General features: G+C 44.3%; 1 protein-coding gene across 2 annotated transcripts; it reads right to left on the bottom strand.

Moving 5' to 3' along the window:
• Positions 1-316: 316 nt before the first annotated feature.
• Positions 317-23,972, bottom strand: SUGP1 (SURP and G-patch domain containing 1). 2 transcript variants are annotated; one of them, XM_077841888.1, is made up of 14 exons: positions 23,912-23,972; positions 22,640-22,811; positions 21,706-21,809; positions 21,008-21,235; positions 18,763-18,886; positions 17,677-17,780; positions 15,633-15,756; positions 12,880-13,181; positions 6,772-6,878; positions 5,879-6,056; positions 5,438-5,544; positions 4,256-4,401; positions 2,598-2,727; positions 317-1,468 (listed from the first exon to the last, which is right to left on the bottom strand). In XM_077841888.1, exons 1-14 carry the CDS (start codon positions 23,934-23,936, stop codon positions 1,442-1,444), a joined length of 1,878 nt encoding a protein of 625 aa, XP_077698014.1. In that variant the 5' UTR covers positions 23,937-23,972; the 3' UTR covers positions 317-1,441. The 2 variants fall into 2 exon arrangements, with proteins under 2 accessions (XP_077698014.1, XP_077698016.1); XM_077841890.1 differs by having other exon boundaries at positions 21,008-21,232.
• Positions 23,973-24,173: the final 201 nt, after the last annotated feature.

Here is a 24,173-nt window from a genome sequence, read left to right as displayed (position 1 = left end):
CAACTAAACACCCCAGGAAAGTCTGAATGTTACAGCAGCCTTAATAGTTTTGGGAGAAGCTCAGCCTCACCAGTGGCCTGCCAAAATTTCCTACCTTTATTACCTAATGTTTCATAGTTATTGCCCATGTGCTGATTAGCCACATCAGCTGCAATACCCCAGTGTGCAAGCTGTAATAAGCGCACCTGTTACCCTGGCATATATCACTGCCAGGAATGGATCACATATTTCTTAGTTGCAAGCCTGACTGCCTGAGTTTCCGAGGTGCCCATACATTTAATTTTCCCATGATGAACTCATATCAAATTGACCAGTCTCTGTTTTTATTTTTTATTGAAAGCCAAGCCATTAACTCTACATCACTGAGAAAGGTGAATCACATACTAAATGGTAAGATTTTGGTATCAGGGCAGAAGGGGCAAACAACAAACATGGGGAGGGGAAAAAAATCTTACAATTTGAGATGTTCTGAAGAATACTACCATGGGGCTGTATGTTCACCCACAAAAACCTGTGGCAAGGCCACTGCTTCTGATCAGACTGTGATAAAAAGCTAGGGGGCAGATGGGTGTGAGTTTGTTTACAGCCAGAGCAGAGGAGAGTTGCAATGCAGCGGTGTTTCACAGACCAATAAAAATCCACTGGCCTTTAATAACTCAGGTTTGAAGGCCTGGTTCTCTGCCACCCACATCCACAGAAAGGATATGTGGGCCTCTTGTTTTGCTGAAAGCTGTGTGTGAATTTAGTGTTCAGGAAAGTGATGGACAAATGGCACTGGCACTGGGCAAATTTCCCCAGCAGGCCTCAATCCCCCACTGTGTCGCTCTGCTCCAGACTTTGTTTTTCTACGAAGCAGAGATAAAACAAATAGGCACTGGGTTTGCAGTTTCAGCTGGAGGCCAGACTCTTTATACTTGTGATTTAATACAGGATTTGAACTCAGATCTTCGGGGGAAAAGGCTAGTCAACTAACTGATACTCACCTTTGGGGGCTAAGGGGGCTGCCTCGTATATATTTTTAATAAAGCTACGGCCAAGGCAGAATAGGCTGCATATCTGAGCAGTGGATGCAAAAAAACACAAAAAAATGTATTTCTTGGCAAGTAACATGGCACTGAGCAATAAACCAATGGAGTCCCTGAACTATTCCCATTAGTATCTTTGGTGCTACCCTTCTGTAGAGGAGGGCACCGGATAAAAACCTCCATTCTCACCTGCTCTCTTCTCCTTTTTGAATACCATCCCAGGCCTTGTTTGATGCAGTTGTCATGGCACTCAAGTGTGCAGTGAGTGGGCTTCTAGGCCTTTGTTCTGGGTGAAGATGTCATTGTGACTTTAATAGATTTTACAATATTTGCAAAAAAAGGATGATAATGCAGTTTTGTAACATTTCACAGTAAAATTACAACAGTATTGAAAATACTTTGTCCTGAAAACGCTATCAGTAGTAAGGTCTCCTCGGATTGTTCTGTAGAAAAGGGAACAACAACAGAAGATTAATTAAAATTGCAATTTGAACAGAACAATGACTATGTGAGCTTAATTAATATTAATTGAAGGACTCCACTGAAATAGGAGGTTTCAAGGGGTGAAATCTGAGGTTTCCTCTGGAAAATTACAAATGGAATGCAAGACTAAGTGCATTGGCCTGCTGGATGTAATGCAGAGTCACATGCAAACTGATAAGCTTTTTGCCATAAGAATGGTTATTCAACATAAAACATGCTGGGATTCAAGGACAACCCATCAGCTTCTTTTGTAGGCAGTATTTATACTTGGCACATACAGCTTCCAGCTAAACACAGGAACTTTTGTATTAAAAATAATAGCCAGGAGAGCTGACTGTCCGGGGTGTTGTGGTATTCATGATTTGATTCAACACAAGAACAGAACCAAAAGGAAAATCTCCTAGTGTGAATTGTTACAGTTCATTTCCCTGTGACTGTTACTTTATTTGCTCAATTAAAATGTAACTCTTGGGGATATTTAGGAATATCCTCTGATGAAAAGGTACAATACAAGCGCTTTACAAACACTGAGTCTCACATTCTACACACACTTTCCTGAGGTGAAGGAGAAGGTTAGACTCAGCATTTATATTTTACATGTAGGGAAACAACTACAGGCAGGTGATTTGCCCCAGGTTGTAGAGTGAGCCAGTAGCAGAGTTGGGAATAAACTCTTGGGGCGCAGATCTCCATGGCTCTGCCCCTTGTGCAGTCATTTACATCACTATCAAGGGAGTGGAAACTCCCAACACCCACATTTGATACTATTTTACACCCACTTTATACTGTGTAAATGGCTGCACAATGGGCAGGACAAAGGAGAATGAGGCCCCAGAGTCCCAACTCCTAGGTCCCCGTGCTAGCTGGAGCCTGCCTCAGAGGGGTGCTGTGGAGATTAGTTGGTATTTGGGAAACACTTTGAAGATGAAGGGCCATACTGTGTCCTCTCTGTTTTTACACAAGGCAAAATTGGCCATAAAGATAAAGTATTCTGGAGCACTAATACTCCCCGTCCTCCCCCTTATAGGATATGGGCAGAGACACTATTGAAGCTTCACTATGTCGGAAGTGTGTTAGGAGTCACCTCACCAAAGGGTTGGGTCGGAACCTGTAGGCCAACATCATTCTTTTACGAAATGCCTCATACTCGTCATCCTCCTTCGATAGCTCAGCGGGACGATCGATCCCAAACCCAGCTCCGTCCACTGCAGTGGTACCCCTGTTTAAAAAAACAACCACAAAAAACCCCCTTCTAGTAAAGCAGATGCTAACAGAACATCTCTCTGCTAATCAAAAGAACCCACCACCTCATAGGATCTGCCCTCCTAACCAGAGCACAGAGACCAAGACAAAGGGACCATGTTTGCATTGCACAGGCGAAGACAGATCTGCAGCAATCAGGGTAGCTAGTTTTGACCTCAGAACAGTGCAGTGCTATTACAGAACAGTGCAGTGCAAGCTCATTCCTCCAACCAGCAAACCTCGCTGCTGTAGTGAGAAGCTGTGGCGTAAATACAGTGCTAGTTAAACAAAGGGTTAATTAAGCATGTAACAGGGATAATTCTCAGTGCTTTGGGTGCCTCTCTAGTGAAGGATCCCCTGCCATGCTTATTAGCCTCTGGCAGTTAAGGTGACCAAACGCAATGATCTGGACCTTGCTTATTTAAGGAATGAGCATGAAACAGAAGGTGGCTACCTCACACCCCCAAAAGGGAGTCACTGGAAGATAAATCAGTATTCTTCCCTGTGCATCAGACAGCTCCCTTGCCTTGCCAAGTCATAGACATCAGAGATGACAGAGCCTCTTAAGTCACATTTTGCCCAACTGTGCAGTGCAGGATTGCTCCCTGCAGCACATTTGGGAAAGGTGCAGTGGAAGCCTCATTATTCTGTACACAATAATCTCTCCCCACAGCTCTTGATTTAAGTGGGCCACTACTTCACCAGACAGATATTCCTGAGAGAAAGGAGCTGAAATGCTTTGTAGAGACACTTCATCTGTGGTTTCCACTAGATATGCACAACTGTAGTTTACAAAGGACCCACTGGATGGGAAACATTCTTAACTGCTTTCATTATCAATATTTAGTTTCCCTATAGTCCAGCATACACCACAAGCAGCTGGTCATTCTGATCCACTTTGGATGCAATTACTCTTTATTATCCCAAAAACACTTGAGTAAAGAAACAGACTGATGTCCAGAGGGATGGCATGTACACACAAAGCTTTCTGCTTGGTACTGACGTGGCTTTTAAAAACAGTTGGAGCAGTACCATCTAGTAACTGCCCTTGATGGACAGCGCACCAGAGACCAGCAAGTCTGCTTCAGAGTTCTCCAGCTACATAAGGCATGCATTGGATATTTAATCACATACAGCACTTTACAAACATTGATCAATCCTCACATGGCCTGTGTGAGGAAGTAAGCACTACCCCCATTTTAAAGATGGGGAAACTGAGGAACAGAGTATGTGTCTCAGAGGATGGCACTGTGAGAGTCAAGGTTAGAATTCAGAAGCTCCTGGCCCATGCTCAGAGCACAGATCATCTATCTAATTCTGGAACCAGAAACACCTCAGTAGATTTTTTTCCCCCCCTTTATGAAAAAGGTTCTATGCACCGTCCAAATTATGAACCTCAGCCATATTCATTCCAGCTGCTTCCAACAAGCTGGGAAGCGAGCATCAGCACCTACCTGACAGAAAAGGACTGAATCAACAGAAAGAAAATACAACATTTTGCTTACTTGCTGACTGGATTTTTAATCCCCTGTCCATCGGAGCCAAGCCCATCACCCTCCTTCCAGCCCATCTTCATCAGCATTTGGTAACCTATATTCTCCACGGTCAGTTTGAATTCCTTGTACTCAGAATAATCTGGTTCGCGACCTTCCTGCAGGGCAACAAAAGGCAACACGAGTTACACTGCATCACTCCACTCGAGTAGGGGAGCAGGGAAAGAACCACGTAGGGGAGATTAGTGTGGGCCGGGCAAAGAGTCAGGGACAGTTAATAATTTTAACAAAACTTCTTGGGATTCCATTGCTCGTCCACCACAGGGGAGGAAACAGGTAAGTGATACAGCACAGCAGAGCCACCCAGAGTCCAAAATGTAATCTGCAAGGTGCAGGGAGTGCAACTATGAGATTAAATTGAGACGTATCAGGCTTCTGAATTGAAAGCTGCTCACTGGGCTGGCTCCAAAGATGGCTCTTATTTAAAAAGAGATCTTACCTCAGGCCCCATCTCCAGTGCTGGCTACAAAGGAACACTATCAAGGATGCCAGCAGAGTTGGCAGGAGCCAAGGGCTCTGCATAGGCTTTATATTTTTGCTTTATTACATTTGTCTGGCTAAAAATTCCAATTTTCCCTACCTGGTATTAGTGATTCCTCATCCTGCTCGGACACTGGAACTGCAGACTTGTCGGCAAGCAGTCTGAAAACTCTGTTTCACTGTAATGTTACCTAGTGCCCTGTACCCCTTGCTGACGTACTGTTTTGTCACTCAGCCCAGCCAGGCTTCCCCGTGAATCACAATAGATCAGCCCCCCACCTCCTTTAGTGACATGACCCCTGGGGGATGGAGTTGTTTTTCCTTTAGTCTCCAGCGGTGGAAGAACATCAGCATCCCACAGCTGTGCTGAATCAGGACCCCAGCTCTTTTCAAAGGCTGATGCCAAGGGGTTCAGCACAAAGTGCAGACATTTCTGCAAGTGGATGGGGAGCCTGTACAGGCTTGAAGTATTAAAAAAAACCCCAAAAACTTGCTTGCAAAGAAGCTATACCAGTAAGTGGCTCACAGAACTGCAGGCAGCCTACTCTGGTAAATGGCTGAAAATGCTTGAGTACTTTCCCTCAGTGCTACCAGACAGGTCAGATTTCTGCTGGAGAGTTCCACTGTGGCCTAGGAAACTGTCGCTCATTTCACCTTTAATGCCTTGAACGTCTCCATGAATTTCTCCAGCTCATCAGGTGGCAGGAAGTCCCCGATGAAATGCTTCCCTCTGCCCATCTGGGTCAGTTGCTCGGCCCACTCTGCTCAAGACATGGAGGGGAGAAAAAAAAGCATAGTAATGATAAAGAAATGTTCTTTTATAGCACCTTTGACTTCAGGATCTCAAAGTGCTTCACAAAGCATTAAGCTTCACAACCCCATGTGAAGTGGGTGTTATCTCCATTCTACGGGTGGGGAAAACGAAGCACAAAGGTTAAATGACTTGCCCAAGGGCACTCAGTGAGTCGGTGGCAGAGCTAGGAATGTCTTGACTAATCCCCTGCTCTAGCCACAAGACCTCATACTCCTTTCTATGGAAGTCTCAGCACAGCAGCAGAACAAGAGGAAATCCAGTGCTGAGGCTTTCCCACCCACCTCGTGTCTTGTCCATTTCCATGCGTCGAAGCTGATGTTCCCATGTCCCCAGTTCATTGTCTACCTCCTCATCGCTGTCATAATCATGCTGGTGCTGCTGAACCGCTTTTTCCCACATCACCTGCATTTCCTGCATGGCTCGCTTGTGTTTCATGATCATGTCATACATCTGCTGCATCTAGGGAAGCAAAACAGTAGCCTGCTCAGTGAGGCAGCTAGTCTGTAGGCAGCAGAGTGGACACAGAGAGGTCCCTAAGTTCTGCAGTAGAGCACATGGCTGCCTTATCGATGAGACAGAAACGCAGGCCATGAAGACTACAAATCCCAGCAGGCAATGCTGAATCCAACTGCAAGCAGCTTACTGCTCAGGTCAAACAGGAGCATCACCTGCTGGCATCTTTGAGAGCTGCACCCATACATTAACAATGTGGGCAGCTGCCATGTGACCCTTTTTATGTAGTTTGTAGTTTAAATGCAGCCCTCAGGATCCCAAAAGTGGCCAGTAATGATACCCTGAACAACAGTAACACAAATCTCAGCAGGGAAGAAAAGTGACACAATAAGCCTTGCAGACATTGGGCTTTAGTTGGAAAGGGCATTAAGTCCTACATGGATAGCATATAAGAGGAAAGGTGAGCTCACAACCAGAACATTTTTTTGTTTAGCGGGGAGATGGGTTGGCTGGATTTTGCTCATGTCCTCCTATGCTCTATAATGCATTTCTGCTGACCACAGCATCATCTGATACTTACAAATCCAATATGAATCCAAGACGTTTTGTTTGTTCAGCCCCTGGGAAAATCTCTGTTGTCTATCTCCACCCCTAACCCAACCATGCTGCAATGCAATGTACTGCTGCACAAATTAGCTTAGAAATCATTTCATGGCATTACCTCCTGCTGCTCCTTCAGCTGTTTCTTCTGCGCATCAGAGAGCTCTGTCACACCCACTAGTCCAACCGGTTTCCCTTTTTCATAACCAAGACCCTTGAGGTCCTGAACTGAAATAAGCAAATGTTAAAGATTTTCAAAAAACTGAGCCAGCCGTTCAAGACAGCAGAACCATATCCCAACATCCTATCCATTTAAATCTTACAGTCTGTTTCATAACTCCAGCATTAAGATGCTAAGCTGCACAACTCCCAGTAGTACTCTAAAGACTCACAGAAGAAAGACTCATTAGGTCACACTCCACCTCCTGGCCAACTCAGAACTGTTCTCCACATTTGTATTCTCTAGGGCTTTGTTCTGTCTAGTTTCAGATATTCCCCAGCTTCCCTTGGGAAACTATTCTACAGTCTTGGAGATCACAAAGTCAGGAAGTCTGTCCTCCCAGGCAGGCTAACGTTACCCTCTCTTAATTTAAGCTTATTTCTTTTCATTAAGCTCCTTTATGAATCTCCCTACCACAAATAAACTGGTATTTAATTATACAGCATTAAGTGCCCAGCAGATTTCAGTCTGTCAGTGTAGTGCTCAGTACATCTATCCAGTAACTGTACTGTGTTTACTATATGAATAGCTACCAGTCATTCAGAATGATAAAATGATCACACCTTTTTTGGAAATTACCACTCCCTACTACATGTTTAATTTCTCAGCTACAGAATTCAGAAGGACAAGGACATCAGGCCTCCTGCCTTTAAAGAGGAGACATATTTTAAGTCTAAGCTTGATGTCTCCGTTGGTGTATCCCTGTTCTTCTTCGTCTGGGTCTCAAGCTCCTGTTTTGAAATGATTTTACCTGCTGTTGTATTGGAAAGGCCCTGCAATTAGGTTTTAAGCTCAGTAAGGCAGGCCCCTGCTGATTTTGAAAGGCCATTCAGTGCTGTGCGTTCATAGGGGCATTTTAAAATTGCATAATGATCTCTCTTTAAGAAAATATTTCTGCAGCAATAAAAACAACAAACAAAAATATTCCTGGGGTGGTGAAGCCAAGATTTACAATGAAGAGCAACTTGCAAGGCTAGTCTATTTCTAACTAACTGGGCTGACAGCTCCCCTGTTAAACATCTAAGAGTTGCAGTTAAGTATTTAAAGGATTGCAAAAAACCCCCCACAAACCCTGCACTTGAAAGTACATTATGTTTTTCAATACAAGGGGAAGGATTTTTTCCTAGTGACTACAAAAACCTCATATTTAATTAAAAAAAAGGAGTACTTGTGGCACCTTAGAGACTAACCAATTTATCTGAGCATAAGCTTGGTTGGTCTCTAAGGTGCCACAAGTACTCCTTTTCTTTTTGCGAATACAGACTAACACGGCTGCTACTCTGAAATCCCTCATATTTAATGTGAACCCAGGCTATGGCTAAATTATGCTTCATTAATTATTCACTACCAATTAATTATGAAGCCTGATAATAATAGGATCATTGTTCATGACACCAAATGTCTGCGCAGATGGTAATTAGGTCCCAGGGGTCATCTCTCCAGTTCTCTCACTCTCACTTAGGGCAATTGATCAAAGTGCTTTATCCCCTTCCCCATATGGTTTTTGCCAAGCATGTCATGATTTGGAAATTGGTTTCAGAGTGGTAGCCATGTTACTCTGTATCAGCAAAAAGAACAAGGACTATTTGTGGCAGTTAGTCTCTAAGGTGCCACAAGTACTCCTCGTTCTTTTTGATGATCTGGAAAGTGGCTTCCTTAGCACCTGCCTCCAAACAAGAGCATAAAGCAGTCCAGCAGTTCATGCTCATATGGTCGAGAGCACTTGGATACTCATATAATCAGTCTTAAGAGCAAACTGTGTATATCGAGTTCAGCAGAAACATGGCAAGAGATATTCTAAGACAGAGTTAGAAATAAACTGGCTCACTCCAGGCCCTGTGAAGTACTGAGTATGCCCTCAATTCCCAATGAAATAATAGCAAATAAAAAACCAAACCTATACATAAAATTATCGGACAGAGGCCCTTTAAATAAAGCACATGATTCTTCTCTCACATACACCAGTGAGAATCAGGAGCAGCTCCACTGATGGAAGACTAGTGAGAGGAGAATCAGGCTCAAAATGTCCTATGGGAGACTTTAGTGGCAGCGCCAAACACAGGGTCAGCCCCGTTCTCAAGGAACAGGAAGCCTCTTTGGCTACATTGAAGAAATCCGTTCGACCTTCACAGAGAAGGTCAGCAGCTGTTTGACTTAGTTCTAGATGGCATAAACTCTCAGGCTAACAGCACAACACAGCTCAGGAGGCCAATGTATCGGCAAGCTTCCGGGGAGAGCCTTAAAAGGAGAAGGGTGAGATAGAGAGGCATCTTTTTTTCCATCCCAGACATACAGTGCATGCCTTTGCTCCTCTTTGCACTAAAACTGTACATCCGGTTTCATGGAACCAACATATGATCTTGCAGCTCCAGGCCAACATGACAATAACCTGCTGAAAGACCTATTGTACGTGTTTAGCTCGGTGCACCAAGGCTAATTAAAAAATCCCTCAAAGTGACACCTATTATATCCAGGCAAAGTAGACAGAAGGAAGAAAGTCTTTGGTGCAGGTGGGAAAACTATTGTAGAACAAAGCCAAGACAGGTGCCTGGGCAACTTGTATTAATCTGCACATATTGCAAAGACATCAGCACGCTTACCTAAACCGGGCCACGGGACTGAGAGTGTTAGCCAGGGCACGCTCGTGCCATGAAAACAGGCAGAAGATGCAGAACTGCTCCTCAGCTGGGATAAAGAGCTGCTTTCATCCTCGGAAAAGTGTGCCTTGCAAAACATTACCTTTGGCCACAACCAGGTGAATGGTGCCATTTGCATCTGCAGCATCGAGCAGAAGACTACCGGAAAGTTTACCCCTACCCACATGTCTGGAGAGGAGGTCTCCCTTCCTTTCACAACAAGTGCAATCACTCTATAGCCAAAGGGAGCCATTAGCTGCCTGACTTTTGACTCAGTGTTCTGAAGATCATATTAATTACAACTAGACAGATCCAAACCAGCGCTCCGCCCCCAATCCAAAGTTAGCACCAGACGTGCCCAGACAACACTCACGAATTCTCCTGTAGTTCCGAGACTTTACTAATTAATAGCACCCCTGTTCTATTCAGCATTTTGAATACTCACTGTAGTATACAAGCTGCTAAGTGTCTAAACATCAATATACGTAAGAGGAGCATCATATCTGTCCAAAAGGGCCATACTACACTCTTCACTCCGCATGATACTGATTTAAGACTGAAAACTGACATGGAATGAATGAGAAATAATAAACAGTCCTTGCCTAACTGTCCAAGGCTCCAAAGCAGCAACATCTACGAAGCAGATGGGGCTGGGGAGGCATGGACCATTTAAAGCACATTTTGTGGCTCTAACTCCAGCAGGGCCATGGCTATAATTTGGTATTCTAGTCATCTGTCAAGTTAAAGATGTTAATGCTAGAAGAGGATTATTCCATCTGAAACAATAAACATTTTCCCTGCAGAGCATTAACACAGTGTTAACGGTCAATTTCTTATGACTGGCAGATTGTTTGCCGTCTTTTCCTTTACTTGACAACGCCCTGTGGAAAGTGAGCATGCCACCTGTCTAATTAAGAGGAAGCTAACACGGAGGTTAAAGGAAAAAGCAAGTAATTTTAGCAGGAAGACACAAAGGAATGTGCGGCTGTAAGACTCTATCAGACCCCAAATGCAGCATGATGCGCAAGGCAGGAATTCACTTATTTTATTATGATAGCATCTGCCCAGCTTTGGCTTTTTAACTTTTTTTTTAAAAAATGTATTAAAATAGATAAATGAAGGTGTGACAACCCATGTAGCCTGCCTTTTACACAAGTTAGAGACATTAAATGTCTGAAGGAAAGAAGGACTCCAGCAATACAGAATGAGGGGAAACCTTGGCATTTGATTTCGGTCTCACTAGGAAAAGGAATAGAAGATCAGACCAGTGGTCCATTTAGCCTGGTATCTCCCTCCCTCCCCCTCCCTCCAGACAGAGCTGGCTGAAACTCAAAGTTTCCATTTTGCGGGAAGTTTCAACGTTTCAAAATTTGTTTTAATTCCAAACAGTATCAGTGCTAAACTGTTTCATTACAACACAAACAGGAGACACTGATCTAGAAAAGATAACATGTCAATGAGTCCTAAGTAGCAGCTGCCCTTTGTGATTTAAAAAAAAAAAAATCTCTACTACTGATGTAAAAATAAAAAAACCCATAAAATAAAATTCTAAATGAAGTTGTCCAAAATGAAACATTTGTTGTTTCAAAATATCCCCCCCTTCAGGAATTTTTGTTGAAATCAACATTTTTTTTAAGCTGTTTAGATTTCAATGGAAACTGTTTTTCATCAAAACATTTTGACAAAGGATGTCTGACCAGCTCTATTCCTGATCCCTGTGGCCATCAGCTGACACTACAAAGCATCTTACCCTTTATCTTGGCCATCCAGTGTTATTAATGGCCATGCAATTATCCAGTCTCTCTTAAAACCCAGCCACAGTACATGACCCAATGACTTGCTGTGACAGTGAACTCCACAGGCTGAATGTATGCACTTGTGAACTCACTCCGCAGCTCAGAATGACATTAGAGCTTGTTTTCTAGAAAGAGTGCAACATTTCCACTCTCTATACTCACACCAATACCCCTCCACACCCTTTCCCCTCATCACACTAGATGGGCAACGTATTCAAAGACAGTTGCACCTGAAAAATGCTTGCATTCATCAGGGGCCCTTGAAAGTCATGCTTTCACGTGCACATAGCCAGTTCACCGTTGGACTCATTACCTATCTACACATGCATACATGGGACATAAGCGTTTAAATTTTGCAGGCACAGTAAGAGTGCCTCTATTGGAAAAAGAGTCCTCTCGTGTTTGATGTGAGTTGCACCCCTAAAGGGGTCTGCAGCATGCTGTCCTCAGAGAGAAATCACAACCCTGGATCAGGGAGCAGTCCCATGACTTGAAATAGGTCCTGGAAACCAAAAATTGGAAACTGGCAGCTTTGCTTGCATCCCTCAGCGCAGTGATTCTCAACCAGGGGTACATGTACCTCTGGGGGTATTCAGAGGACTTCCAGGGGTACATCAACTTATCTAGATATTTGCCTAGTTTTACAACAGGCTACATAAAAAGCACTAGCGAAGTCAGGACAAACTAAACTTTCATAGACAATGATTTGTTTATACTGTTCTGTATACTACACACTGAAATGTAAGTACACTATTTATATTCCAATTGATTTATTTTATAATTATATGGTAAAAATGAGAAAGTAAACAATTTTTCAGTAATAGTGTGCTGTGACTTCTGTATTTTTGTGTCTGATTTTGTAAGTTTTTAAGTGAGGTGAAACTTGGGGGTACACAACACAAAGACTCTTGAAGGGGTACAGTAGTCTGGAAAGGTTGAGAGCCACTGCCTTAGCACCATGAGCAAAGCTATTTATGTTTAGTTATTTTTCTGACCCATCATCATCAAAGGTAGGATAGAAGAGCTGCCCAAGGATGTCAGCCCACCATGGGGAATAAGCGGAATTCATACTTCAACATTTGTTTTCTGACCGTCTCTATTCCTGAAGTGAAATAGCCCTAAATAGCATAAAGAAAAGGAGTACTTGTGGCACCTTAGAGACTAACCGTGAGCTATAGCTTACGAAAGCTTATGCTCAAATAAATTGGTTAGTCTCTAAGGTGCCACAAGTACTCCTTTTCTTTTTGCGAATACAGACTAACACGGCTTCTACTCTGAAACCTAAATAGCATGGAGGCTGAGGCTATAATGAGCTACCGCTCAGCAGAGTTTTAAAGATAGCTGGAAAGCGATAAGATTCCAATCCCCAGAGTCAATGAGATAAAGTGGTTTATCTGGATTTGCACATGAGAGTTAGCTGCTAGACTTCGCTGAGAGATAGAAGGTTGCTGACTGGGGAGATTACAACAAGAGATAGACTCACAGGGTATTCTGTTTACAGAGCCAACTGAATTAGAACAGATCACAAGCTACCAGGAAAAAAAAATCCAATCAACCCCAAATACAGAACCACTAACCTGACAATGGGGAGGGAGAAGAGTTCAACTCCTGCTGGGCAAGCTCTGGGGGGGGCAAGTCAACCTTTTCCTCCTCTGGCCCCCATCTGCTCTTCCTCCTCTTTTTAGAGGCAGCTGCAACCGGCTGTTTAGAGGAAGCTGGAGAGGATGAAGAGGACGGTGTGGCCTCAGGAATGCTCTTGTGTTTCAGGTTGGGTTCCAGCACAAAAGGTGTCCCTATGGAGTTGTTCTTGGCCTTACGGAACTCCTCCAGCTTCTGCCGGTAATATTTGTAGCCTTTGCTGTTTGGTTCATATAAAAACCTAAGTTTAAAAAAGAAAAAGTTTTGCGTGCAACAGTTCAATTCAGAGATAGGTCTAACAGTGATTTGGCCAGGAACTCTCCTCCCCACGTGCTTGGAAATACCTCCTGCCTCCTTCAAACCCACTTCTTTCACTTCACCCCTGGATACTTCTCTCCCCTCTGGTGCCTCATTTGCCTGGGGTGCAAGTTAGCCTGTGAGCCCCTTGGGACAGGGACTTCATGGCTGTTTGTAAATGCACCATGGCTAATGGTTACAATACCATAGAAAGACAGAGAAATAATAAGGAAGTGGTTGTTCTGGTTAGGCATCTGATGCCTTTACAAGATCACATTGTCAGTGGAAACATAAAATCTTCCCCCAATCCCCCTGCTGTACTCCACACAGCCTGTTCCCGTTCACAAGAGATGCATCTTCACCTTACCAAACAGAAAAATGGACTAGTGGTTAGAGCAAACTCCCACTCAAGTACTCACCTTACTGACACTAAGTCATTTTATGTAATCCCACCCTCCCCCACACCCAGAGCTCACTGCCATAGGCTGTAATCTCATGAACAAATAATGTCTTTTCCCTTTTGGGTGGAGGGAAAATCCTATTTCAATCTCTGTGGGAGGAATAGGAAGTGTCTGCAATCTAACAGCCACACAGATTAGACACACTCAGATTTGTTACAAATCTATCCACCGCTTCCCCCGTCCCCATTTAAGCATTTTAACATAAAACCATAACTACCTTCAAACTTCCCCATCCCTCACTCTTCAAAGGATCAGTTTATTATTGGATACAGCCTCTTATTAGGAGACTGTTGTGTTCTTGCAGGAGAACACACTCAGTTAGGTAATAGGTCCGTTCTGTCTATAACTGCATGATTCTACACAGGCCCATGCACACATGTGTCTCTGCTGTATTCAAAAATTCACCAAGGTGTGACCTCGCACGCCCTAACTCAGACAAAGCTGCTGCACACTTCAATGGGCATTGTTTCAGGGTAGCGCGTGGAGAGCGGGATCGGACCCTCCATGAGCAATACATGAAGTAACCCAAGCAGCAGGCCCAGATGGGATTCCCAGCAGGGCTTTAAGGGAGTTAAATGACAAAGCGGCTCAGACGTTAGTACGTCTGTCTGACATGCCACTCAACACAAGGGGGCGGGGATTCCAGAGGGCAGGATGGCAGTTAATATAATGCCAAGATTTCAAGAAGGAACAGGCTAATTAAAAACTGGTGAGTCTAGCTTCATTCCCAGGAAACATATTGTAACTCCTTGTAATGGCAGAAACAATGAGCTGCTTGGGTGAGAAGAAAAACAAGGCACTTCCCAGTGGGGATTGTGAGTAATGGGGTCTGTCAGATAAACTGATGAGAAATTTTCCAAAGGGTGGAGGAGGGGCTCTTCCTGGAATTTAGTTAAGGCGCCCTACAAAGCGGCAGTGAGTATCAGCCCCAGATGATGGACATGGGTGAAAGGGAGCTGCAGGGAAAGGTGTAAAGGATTAGAATGAATACTAGCGCATTGCCATGGAAGGGAGGAAGTGAATGCACAATTAGGGAAATCAGATACTAATCAAATGCCAGTTTGTTTAGAGTATTTTCTGGTCAGAAATGGCAGTCTTGGGCTGGGATTTGGGTTCTAGGCTTGGTCAGCTCTAGGAGTGTCCGATAGCAGGAAATAAGTAGAACAAAAGCTGTGTTGCACCGCGAGTGCTTGGACTGGAAAAGGGGTGACCTACCCGGCACAAAGCAGCGTCCGTTATTTATAACATGTTTTGGGTGCTACCGTAATATGTGCTGAACAGACATAGAGGGGAAATAGCGCCAGCACCCAAAATTTACAATCCTATGCCTGATCCTCCAATGAGCTTTGCGCAGAGGGACCCCTGTACCCATGCAGAGCTCACTGGAGAATCCAGGCCTAAGACAACAACAAAAACAGACCAAAGGGAGCAAAAAGGGATACAACATACACACAGAGGGATCAGGTGATGGCAGCATGACTCCAGTGCCATGATATCTAATACAAGAGAAGATGAAATAATAAATATTGACTCATTTCTAGCAGCCACTGAAGCAGCAGTGGGACTAAGGAGTAATATGAATGAGGAGAGGGTAACACATTCAGGAAGTGTGTTCCATGCACAGAGGGGAACATGAAACAGAAGTGAACGCACAGGGTATCGATGCGGGTAACGCTGTCTGGCAAAGTGGAAATAGCAAAAAGTAAAGGTCAGACTTCAGGACAATTAAATCGCACTAACATGACGAAAGATGGTGTTAAGTGGTTGCAGCAGTGGACTGTGAAGTAGGACTCCCGGGCTCTATACCCAGTTTCACATATAGTCATTCTGCAGCTTGTATCCTAAGTCTTATTCATAGGGGTTTGTCCCCTGTAAACCCTGCTAAAAACAAACACAAAAAACATGCATACTCAGCTGCAGGCTTCTTCCTTTACCTGAAAGCATGGTTCTCCCGGTTGTTCTGCAAGGCAATAGCTTCCACCTCTGGACCCCCGTCTGCTATGAACCTGGCCAGCTTCTCAGCAAAGTTCTTGGTCTCTTCCTCCTCTGGGGGTGAAACTTTAAGCAGGCTGTCAATACTGGGCCCAACTCACACACCCAACAGTCAAAAGCCTATCTGTTCTACGGACCCCAAGAGTGGAATAAGGGCAAGAGGAGGGGTTTATTTTTAAGAATAACGTAAAGAAACACAGTCAAATGGTCAAGAGTTCTTATCACTGGGTAAGCAGTGAGGTATCAGCTAGCGCGATGGCTCTGTATCCAGGGGAATGGCCAGGACTTTCACTCTCTGATTTTCTGCATGCCAGGGGGCAGGTGAGAGTAGACTAATACACAAGGCAGCTTTCCCCTTCTGAAAACCCATATTTGTCTCTCGCACTTAGGAAGGCAGCTAGTTTTGTCCTCCTGTACTGGATATTTGCCCATAGCAGAAAACCACAATGCAATCGGTCATCTCTAGTTAAGGCCCCCACTTCTGAAGTCAGTGGGAGCTTTGCCAGGATTGCAGCCCTCAGAAATGAGTGTGGCAGGTCACATGTGAGAGAGAGTGGTTTGTGTTACTCTCATGGTTGTGCTGGCCAATCTGGAGGAAAAGAGGAAAGTAGTGCTCCATACAGAGCCTTCGTCCCACTCTTACCTGGAGGAGGGAGCTACTGCAGCCCTAGTCCAATGGTACAGAGAAAGCTCTGACAGTGAATATTGTCAGAGCAATTCCCCCTTATGAACAATCAAACAAGTATTTTATTTACATACAACTGCCTTATACGGTACTTCTCATCTTCAGAGCACTATGGCAACAAGGCTTAATGGTTAGAGCACAGGAGTAGGCATCCAGGCGACCTGATTTGTTGCATGGGCTTGGGCATGTCAGAACATTTCCTTGCCTCAATGTCCCATCTGCAAAGGGTGGATAATACCACTTAACTATTAGGGTGCTGCAAGGATTAATTAATTGGTGTTTTCAGAGCACTATGGACCTAAAAAGCTCTATAAAAATCATTGCTACTGTGTGTTAACTAATAAACCTTCAACACCCTGCACTGGTAAACAGCATTAATCCCCTTTTTACAGCTGAAGAAATGGAGAAGAGAGGTTAAGTGATTTGCCATGGTCACACAGGATTTCTGTGCCAGAGGCTGGATTAGAAGCGAGATGTTCCTGACCCAAAAATCGTGCTTAGCTCACCAGGCAACTCCCTCCTTCCCGAAATATTTAATTTTTTGCATTTCACTGCCCTGGACATTAATTCACTGGCAGATCATCTGCTCCTGCTGCTTCTCCACCTAAAGCCACAATTCCCAATTTGCAAGAACCCATCTGTTGGCTATGGAATTATGATGCAAGCTAAATGTAATGTCTTTCAATGGGGAATAAGCAGCAGAAACAGGGGAATGAATGCTGAAGAAACAAAGACCCTGTTTCCATCTTGACTCATGTAGAGTGAAGTTAGAAAGCAAACGAGAGTACCTGAGAAGCAAGACAGATTCTAAATCTATTGTCTTTCAGGGTTGGAACATCATTTTCAGGACCAAACAATGCAGAATCTTCTTCCTTCTAGCTCACTTTCCTGAAGACGTTTGGGAAATACTAGGATACTCTTCCTCCACAGGAAGCAATCCTGCAAGCTCTCAGTGTGTTGGACTCGCACTGATTTCAATGGGACTTTCATGCGTGGAGAGCTCCCTTATAGACTTAAGGAAATGAATATAGTGGCATCCCTTAAGAATCAGGCTCTCTTATTGACTCAGGAAATGAATATAGTGGCATCAGAGATCGATGCCAGGAAACATCATACAACTCCCTTTGTGACAGTGCTTTACTTACAGGCAGCAAGAGACCAACAGCAAGACTAAAGCTGCTGCATATTCTACTTCGATTGATTCTTAAAATGTCTAACTAGCAGTTATTGAGAGCACTGACAAAGACTTTATGATCTACATTTCATGATTGAGAGGTTGTGCTCCCAACCCCCTCACTTACCTTTCTGACAAGAGGACGTCTGCAAACTCTGATTCTCTTTTTTCATTTCTGCTACTTTCTTTCTGTAGTACAGGAATTCCCTGCTGTTCTTATCATGTAAAAATCTGGAGTGGAGAGGAGAAAAAAGTTACTAAAGCATATTTTGAGATGTTAATGTTTCTGCCCACTTGGTACAAAACAAAAAAAGACTAGACTAGACAAAATCAGAAGATAAACTACTCTGAAAATACCTTAAATGACTCCATTTATAAATTGTATAGCATAACACAGTGTTTCTCAACCGGGGTCTGGCGGGGCACAAGCAGGTTTCAGAGTGTCTGTCAAGCAGGGCCAATGTTAGACTTGCTGGGGCCCACGGCAGAAAGCCAAAGCCCCACAGCCCTGAGCCCCGCCACCCAGGGTTGAAGTCAAACCTGAGCAATGTAACCTTGCGGAGTTCCTGTGGCATGGTTTTCGTATTCAGAAAACCAGTTCTTGTGGCACAGGTGGGCTGTGGAGTTTTTATAGATTGGGGGGGGGGGGGGCCTCAAAAAAAAGGTTGAGAACCCCTGGACTATAACACTTTATACCTGTAAACCTCACAGCACTTTGGGAACATAAGCAACAGTAGCCCCATTTTACAGACGGGGAAATGACAGAGAGGAGTGAACCTACGGTCTCCTGACTCCCAGCCCAGCACTCTTATCTGCTAGACCACAATAGCATAGAGTCAGGGCTCCTGGGTTCTCCTTCTAACTGCTACTGATTTGCGACGTGTCCTCAGCAAAGTCATTTCCTCTCTATACCTCAGTTTCCCCATCTATAAAACAAGGCCAATAACACTCAGCTACCTCAAAGGAGATAGTGAGACATAACTGACTGGTGTTTGTAAAGCGCTTGGAGATCCATGGCTAGAAGGCTGTCCAGATGCACAGAGTATTCTTATGGTACTTTGTGAAAACATATGAAGGAAATGACACCATAAAGATCAAACCCCCCTCTTCCCAGAAGATCACAAAGCCCCTGCTCTATGCATGCAGGGCCTAGGTTTTTCACCTTGAGATATACTATGCTGCTTTAGCAAATTAAGTTTGCCCCCAAACTTACGAAAATGCTGGATTATCCTTGTAGTCTTCCATAGCGACCTTTTCTAATTCTGGTCCCCCTTCGGCCACGAACCTAGCCAGCTTTTCCACCACTTTCCGGGTCTCTGCATCCTCTGGGGGTAAAACTTTAAGCAGGCTGTCAGTACTGGGGTTCAACTCACACACCCAACAGGCACATTACTTCTAAGAACCACAGCGGTAGACAAGAGTGGGATGGGGATGAGGAGAAAAACGATGAAATGGGGAGCCAGTCTTACACAGCTGCACAAGTTACAAATCCGAGTTACTCTCAGGCCTTACCCTCCCAGTGGGAAAGGAACGATCTGACTAGAACCTTTTATGAGAGAAAATAGAAGATTTGGATTCCTTCCAGTTTAGGGTTCAATTGCAATTTGCTATGTAATTAGCTACTAACAATTCTAACATACACACTCACAACGGGGTGGGGGACAATGTGGCTGTTTTTTAAAATAATGTATTGTTCATGAAGGGGCATGGATTTCAGCTCCTGAGATGTCAGGCTTTATCCACATACCAGACACAGTCTGGGCAGTGGGAGCGTAAGCTTCCGCATGCTGCATCTGCCAGTGTGCCTTAACCAGGAAGGACCATTACCAGATGGGAGAGAGCTGACTCTCTGAGAAGTTACCCTTCGGCCTCTCTATTGAGACTGCCAACAAGGGGCCAATTCATCTCAAGTATCAGAGGAAGTCCAATAAAGGACACATGTTCACTGGGAACTAGACAGAGACCAGACAAATTTCACACAGGCCACTGAACAGCTATCAGACAGTAACAGATTTGACAGCACTGACCTAGGCTAGATTTGACCCAATGACCAAAAAGCAAAAAAGTCCATATCCTAGTACCAATCCCATTAGCCGTTTTTCAGTTGTTGTAGGGATGTTTAATTCCTGCTTTGGTTTCTACACGGTTATGTGCAGATCTGCCTGAGATTTTGCTTAAGTTTCTGATGGAAATAGCAATAAGGCAGATCCCATATAGCAAGAAGTGGTCTTTCTAATGCATCATTAAAACCATTTCACATTTTGTTTAATCACGTAACATGAAGCCTAGCTAGGAGGTCTGTAAATATGCCCAGACTGACTCTCCTTCTAAACCATTCGTTCAAAACATGAATGGAAATTCAAGTTACTAGCTGGAAAGCAGGGCTCAAATAAGTTTCTCTAAGATCATCTTGGCCCTAAATTTATATTACACTTTATGTTATTTGATATGCTGCAGCATTCTTTATTCTCTTTGATATTCCAACCTAATCAAGGAGTCATAGATCCCAGGGCCAGAAGGGGCCATTGTGATCATCTAGTCTGACTCCCTGTATAACACAGGCCATAAACTTCCCCAAAATAATTCCTAGAGCTTCTCTTTTAGAATAAGGATCCAATCCTGATTTAAAGGGTAAGGAAAGAAGCTCACAGTCAAGATGTCCAAAATGGTGATTTCCTAATGAAACTCTGGAAAGATGGGAGGGCTTCACTTCTATCTGATCTCCATAAAATGCTTAGTGTTCAGACAGCCACTCCTGAAAAGGGAGCCTTTCATTTTCAATTGATTAAAACAAACCAGATATGTCTCAAGACCACCTTTTAAAAAAGAATTGTGCACCATCCAGCCTGCTTTCTAGCTGCAAAGGCAGACACCCTTCTACCACCAACATCTAAGCAAGCTCAACTAAGTGGAGGAAAGATTAGAACACACCCTTCCCCTCCCTACTCCTTAGGGTATGTGAATTTTGTAATGGTGAAAGGTGCTGGCTTGACAGCCCTGGAGAAGACAGTCCTCTATTCACAGCACAGGCAATGGTAGGGGGAGCGTCTCCCACTCTGGCTAACAAATGTGTATCAGCCCCAAACTAGAGGAACAGTATCTAAGGGTGAGGAGGGAGTTCACTCTCCATGGTCCAGTAATTCAATCCTCAGCCCTGTCATGAAGTTGGCAACAAGGGGGCCAATCAGTGTCAATTGTAGTGTTTATATTTTGTGATGCAGACACCTGCCCATTGGGATCTGGGCTGAAAAATACTTTCTCATGTGCTGTGATTTGGTAAGATCTTTCCAATGAGAAAGCATCAAGCAATAACTTTTCCCCATAAGAAAGACTGTAAACAGAAGTCTGAAAAAGCATTAAACCAAGCTGTTTCCCATCTGAACCCTTACCGATAGCCTAACTGAACCTGCATGCAAAATAAATAAGAAGTGATTTCAGTTCAATAGGATGCAACTTACTTTTAATTTCCAACCATTGCTCATAATCCTCCTCTTCATCATCATCTGGCGATTGAAACACACTGAGGCGGTTAGCAACTGGCATCTGTTTGGAATGGGAGTAATTCTTCACTTGGTTCACCATGCTGCTCGTGCCCAAGCTGGGACGTTTCCCAATCAGGATGGGTTTCTTCCCGGTGCTTGAAGCAGAGGTGTTTGCAGAAACGTTGCCAGAACTTGGGGAAGCTTCTTAAAAAAGAAGGGGGGGTGGGGTGGGAAAATCTGTGTATCCTTTCTGATTTGATCTGAGGAGTTTGCATAGGGCACTAATATGGTTACCACAGTGGACTGTGTTTAATTTTAGGTTTACAGATGTTTGTTGGTAAACACCAATCTCAGCCAAGCAGCTGAGTTTAAGGAAGACTAGGATCTCCCGGAAATGTTAAGAAAATACATTTCAAGCTCGAGAACATATCTTGCTAAATATAGATGGTAGCAATGCAAGCTTCTGTACCCCATACTGCCTCACCAAGTCACCTTCATCTTAGTTTAGAGGGACCACTTCTATTTCAGTATTTAAAGTAACCAATGTTAGCAAACAGTTTGCACTCTCTAACACTGGGCTCTTCCGTGTCAATACACCTTTAGAGCAGCTCTCATGCTGCTGGTGTCACAAAGGAGAAGAGGGAGGACTTTCTGTTGCTCAAGAATCAACTTACCAGTACTTGATTTTTCCTTCTGCAGCTTAAGAAACTGCTGGAGAAAGCTGCCGTCATTGGCAAATTTGTTGGAAACAGAGGCTTCGTTTTCACCACTTTCATCTCTAAATAGAAAAAAAGAAGAGAAGGAGATTAGATGCTTCATGTCCTTCCTTGTAGCTCAGAGAGCAAAATAAAATGCCAATAATTGCTAATCTCTCAAGGTGGAAAGGGACCACTTGTCTCAGCACTTCCCAATAATATAGCATTTTCAAAATATTAGATACTAATTAATCTCCACGATACCCCTGTTAGGTATTAGTAACCCTACTTAACGGATTGGAAAGTGAAACAGGAAGTTGAGTAAGTCACTTATTCTAAACCTGCAATGAGTCATGGTCGGAAGCTGGAGTTAGAATTCAGGTGTTTCTGATTCCCAGTTGAGTGCTTGGACTACATCTCTCCCGCTGTACAAAATGCCCCTACATTTTCTAAATCTCCACAGCCACAGAATTTGCCTATTATGGAATTATCTGTGCATCCCATGTAGTTCACTCCCCACCCTACTGAAACAGGGCTGCTGCTAGCAGAGTTTCTGTATCATTTCCCTGAGCAGCATTTGTTCAGAGGACTACACTAACCAAACCATGCTAGAGACTAACCCCACAGTAGTTTCCAAAACAAGGTTTACAGAATAAAAGTATCAGGCAGAAAGCCCCAGGGAAAACAAACTAGGTCTCTGCTAGCAACAATCATGTTTAATTGTTGTTGCTAGCTGCTCAACCATGGACAATACTTTAGAAAGGAGACAAGACGCTGAAAACTGCCTAGCATAAAAAGGAAGATGTACTAAAGTACTAAATTTAATTTTACTAAAGGGTTTTTTTAAATCAGTCCTGTATGTAATGGTTTCTGAAACAAAATTTAGTGACAAAACCTTATGATTCTTACGCACTCATTGAGCCGAGGGGGTTGTTGGCTGGCCAGGTGATTCCGTTTTGCTTGCTGCTCCATTTTGGCCTCAATTTCTTTCTTCTTTTGTGCTATCAATTCCTCCTGATGAAGGATATTCATATTCATCTTCACAGATTTAGATGGTGTAACGCCAAACCATCTGCTAGCTTTTCCTGGAGAAACAAAGTGGGATCAAAATTTTCTTCCCTTTATGAGATCATCTAGAGAAATATTAGAGTGCTTATAAATAACTGGAGGGGCATGAGAGAAAAATCAAAAACCACGTTTCCACTTCTACTATTCCTGACTTTTACATCATCTGACTAGGGGACATTTGGTAAGTCCTTTAACTTCTATCTCAGACTTGGTCTACATCTAAAACTTGGTTCTCCCTAGCTACACTACTCAGGACTGTGAAAAACTTCACATCCTGTACAACATGTTGAGGTCAACCTAAACCCCACTGTAGATGCGCTAGGTCAACAGACGAATTCTTCCATCAATCTAGCTACTGCCTTTTGAGGGGGTGGATTTACAACAGCAATCGAGAAATCCCTTCCATCACTGGAGTGTCTACACTACAGCAGCCTTGCTGCAGCGCTTGTCGTATAGACATACCCTTAGATTGCCCCCTCTAACAGGACACATCCGTGAGACTTAACCTACATTTTGCGAGCGCTTTAGAAATCCTCAAACAAAAGGTGTTACAGAAAGACAGAGCATTCTTATATTCGGCTAGAGACTCTCACATTTGAGATGACAGTGCATTCTCTCCCAAGGTGAAGGGCTTTGCTGTACGTGTATCAATCAGGCATTTAAAACATCACTTTTTAAAAGTCTCCCTCATTTGTACAATTACAGCTTGGCAGCCAGAGTTCTGAGGGCGGCGGGGAAGGTGGCTGCTGATCTGCCTAGGGGGAAAGGCTTTTCGCTTCCAGGGCTGGGCTGTGACTGATGGCAGACCCACAGCAGTCGGGGGCCCCGCCAACCCTGCTGCTGAGAGCCCGGGCCTGCAGGGGCGGCCCCTTTAGACGGGATGCCGGGCTCGAGCCTGGGGAGGGGCGGGGAGAGGACGAAGGGGGCTGAACCCCCTTAGAAGGAGTTAAGCCCCCTGTGAGGGGCCGGGCTCTGCTTGGGAGCAAGGGCCGTTCCCCAGCCTGGGGAAGGGGGCAGGACCGGGGCCGGGCTGGAGGAGGGGCTCTCTCTCAGACAGGCGGGGAGGCAGCAGGGCCGGGGGGAGGCTAGGCCCAGGCTGCGGAGACAACATCGGTACCTGGAGCATCCCGGGAGTTGTCCATTTTGATGTCGTTATCCCACAATGCAACGCGGTTACCTGGGCTTATGGGATGGAAATGGAGGGCAGGGCTAATGCCCCGCAAAGGCGCCTGGGAGTTGTAGTCCGAAATCCAGAAAGCGGGAGATGGAAGGGGTGGGAAAGCTGGAAGGATTAAAGGCCATCTCTCTTCTGTATGTGGTCCAAGATCCCACCCTCGCCCCAACTGCCGGATTCGGCCTCTCGGGCAGGACTGAAGGCA

Source organism: Eretmochelys imbricata, chromosome 25, assembly GCF_965152235.1.
Source record: "Eretmochelys imbricata isolate rEreImb1 chromosome 25, rEreImb1.hap1, whole genome shotgun sequence".
Taxonomy (NCBI): Eukaryota; Metazoa; Chordata; order Testudines; family Cheloniidae; genus Eretmochelys; species Eretmochelys imbricata.
Note: the sequence above shows the minus strand (reverse complement) of the source record. Positions and strands in the feature narration are given on the sequence as shown.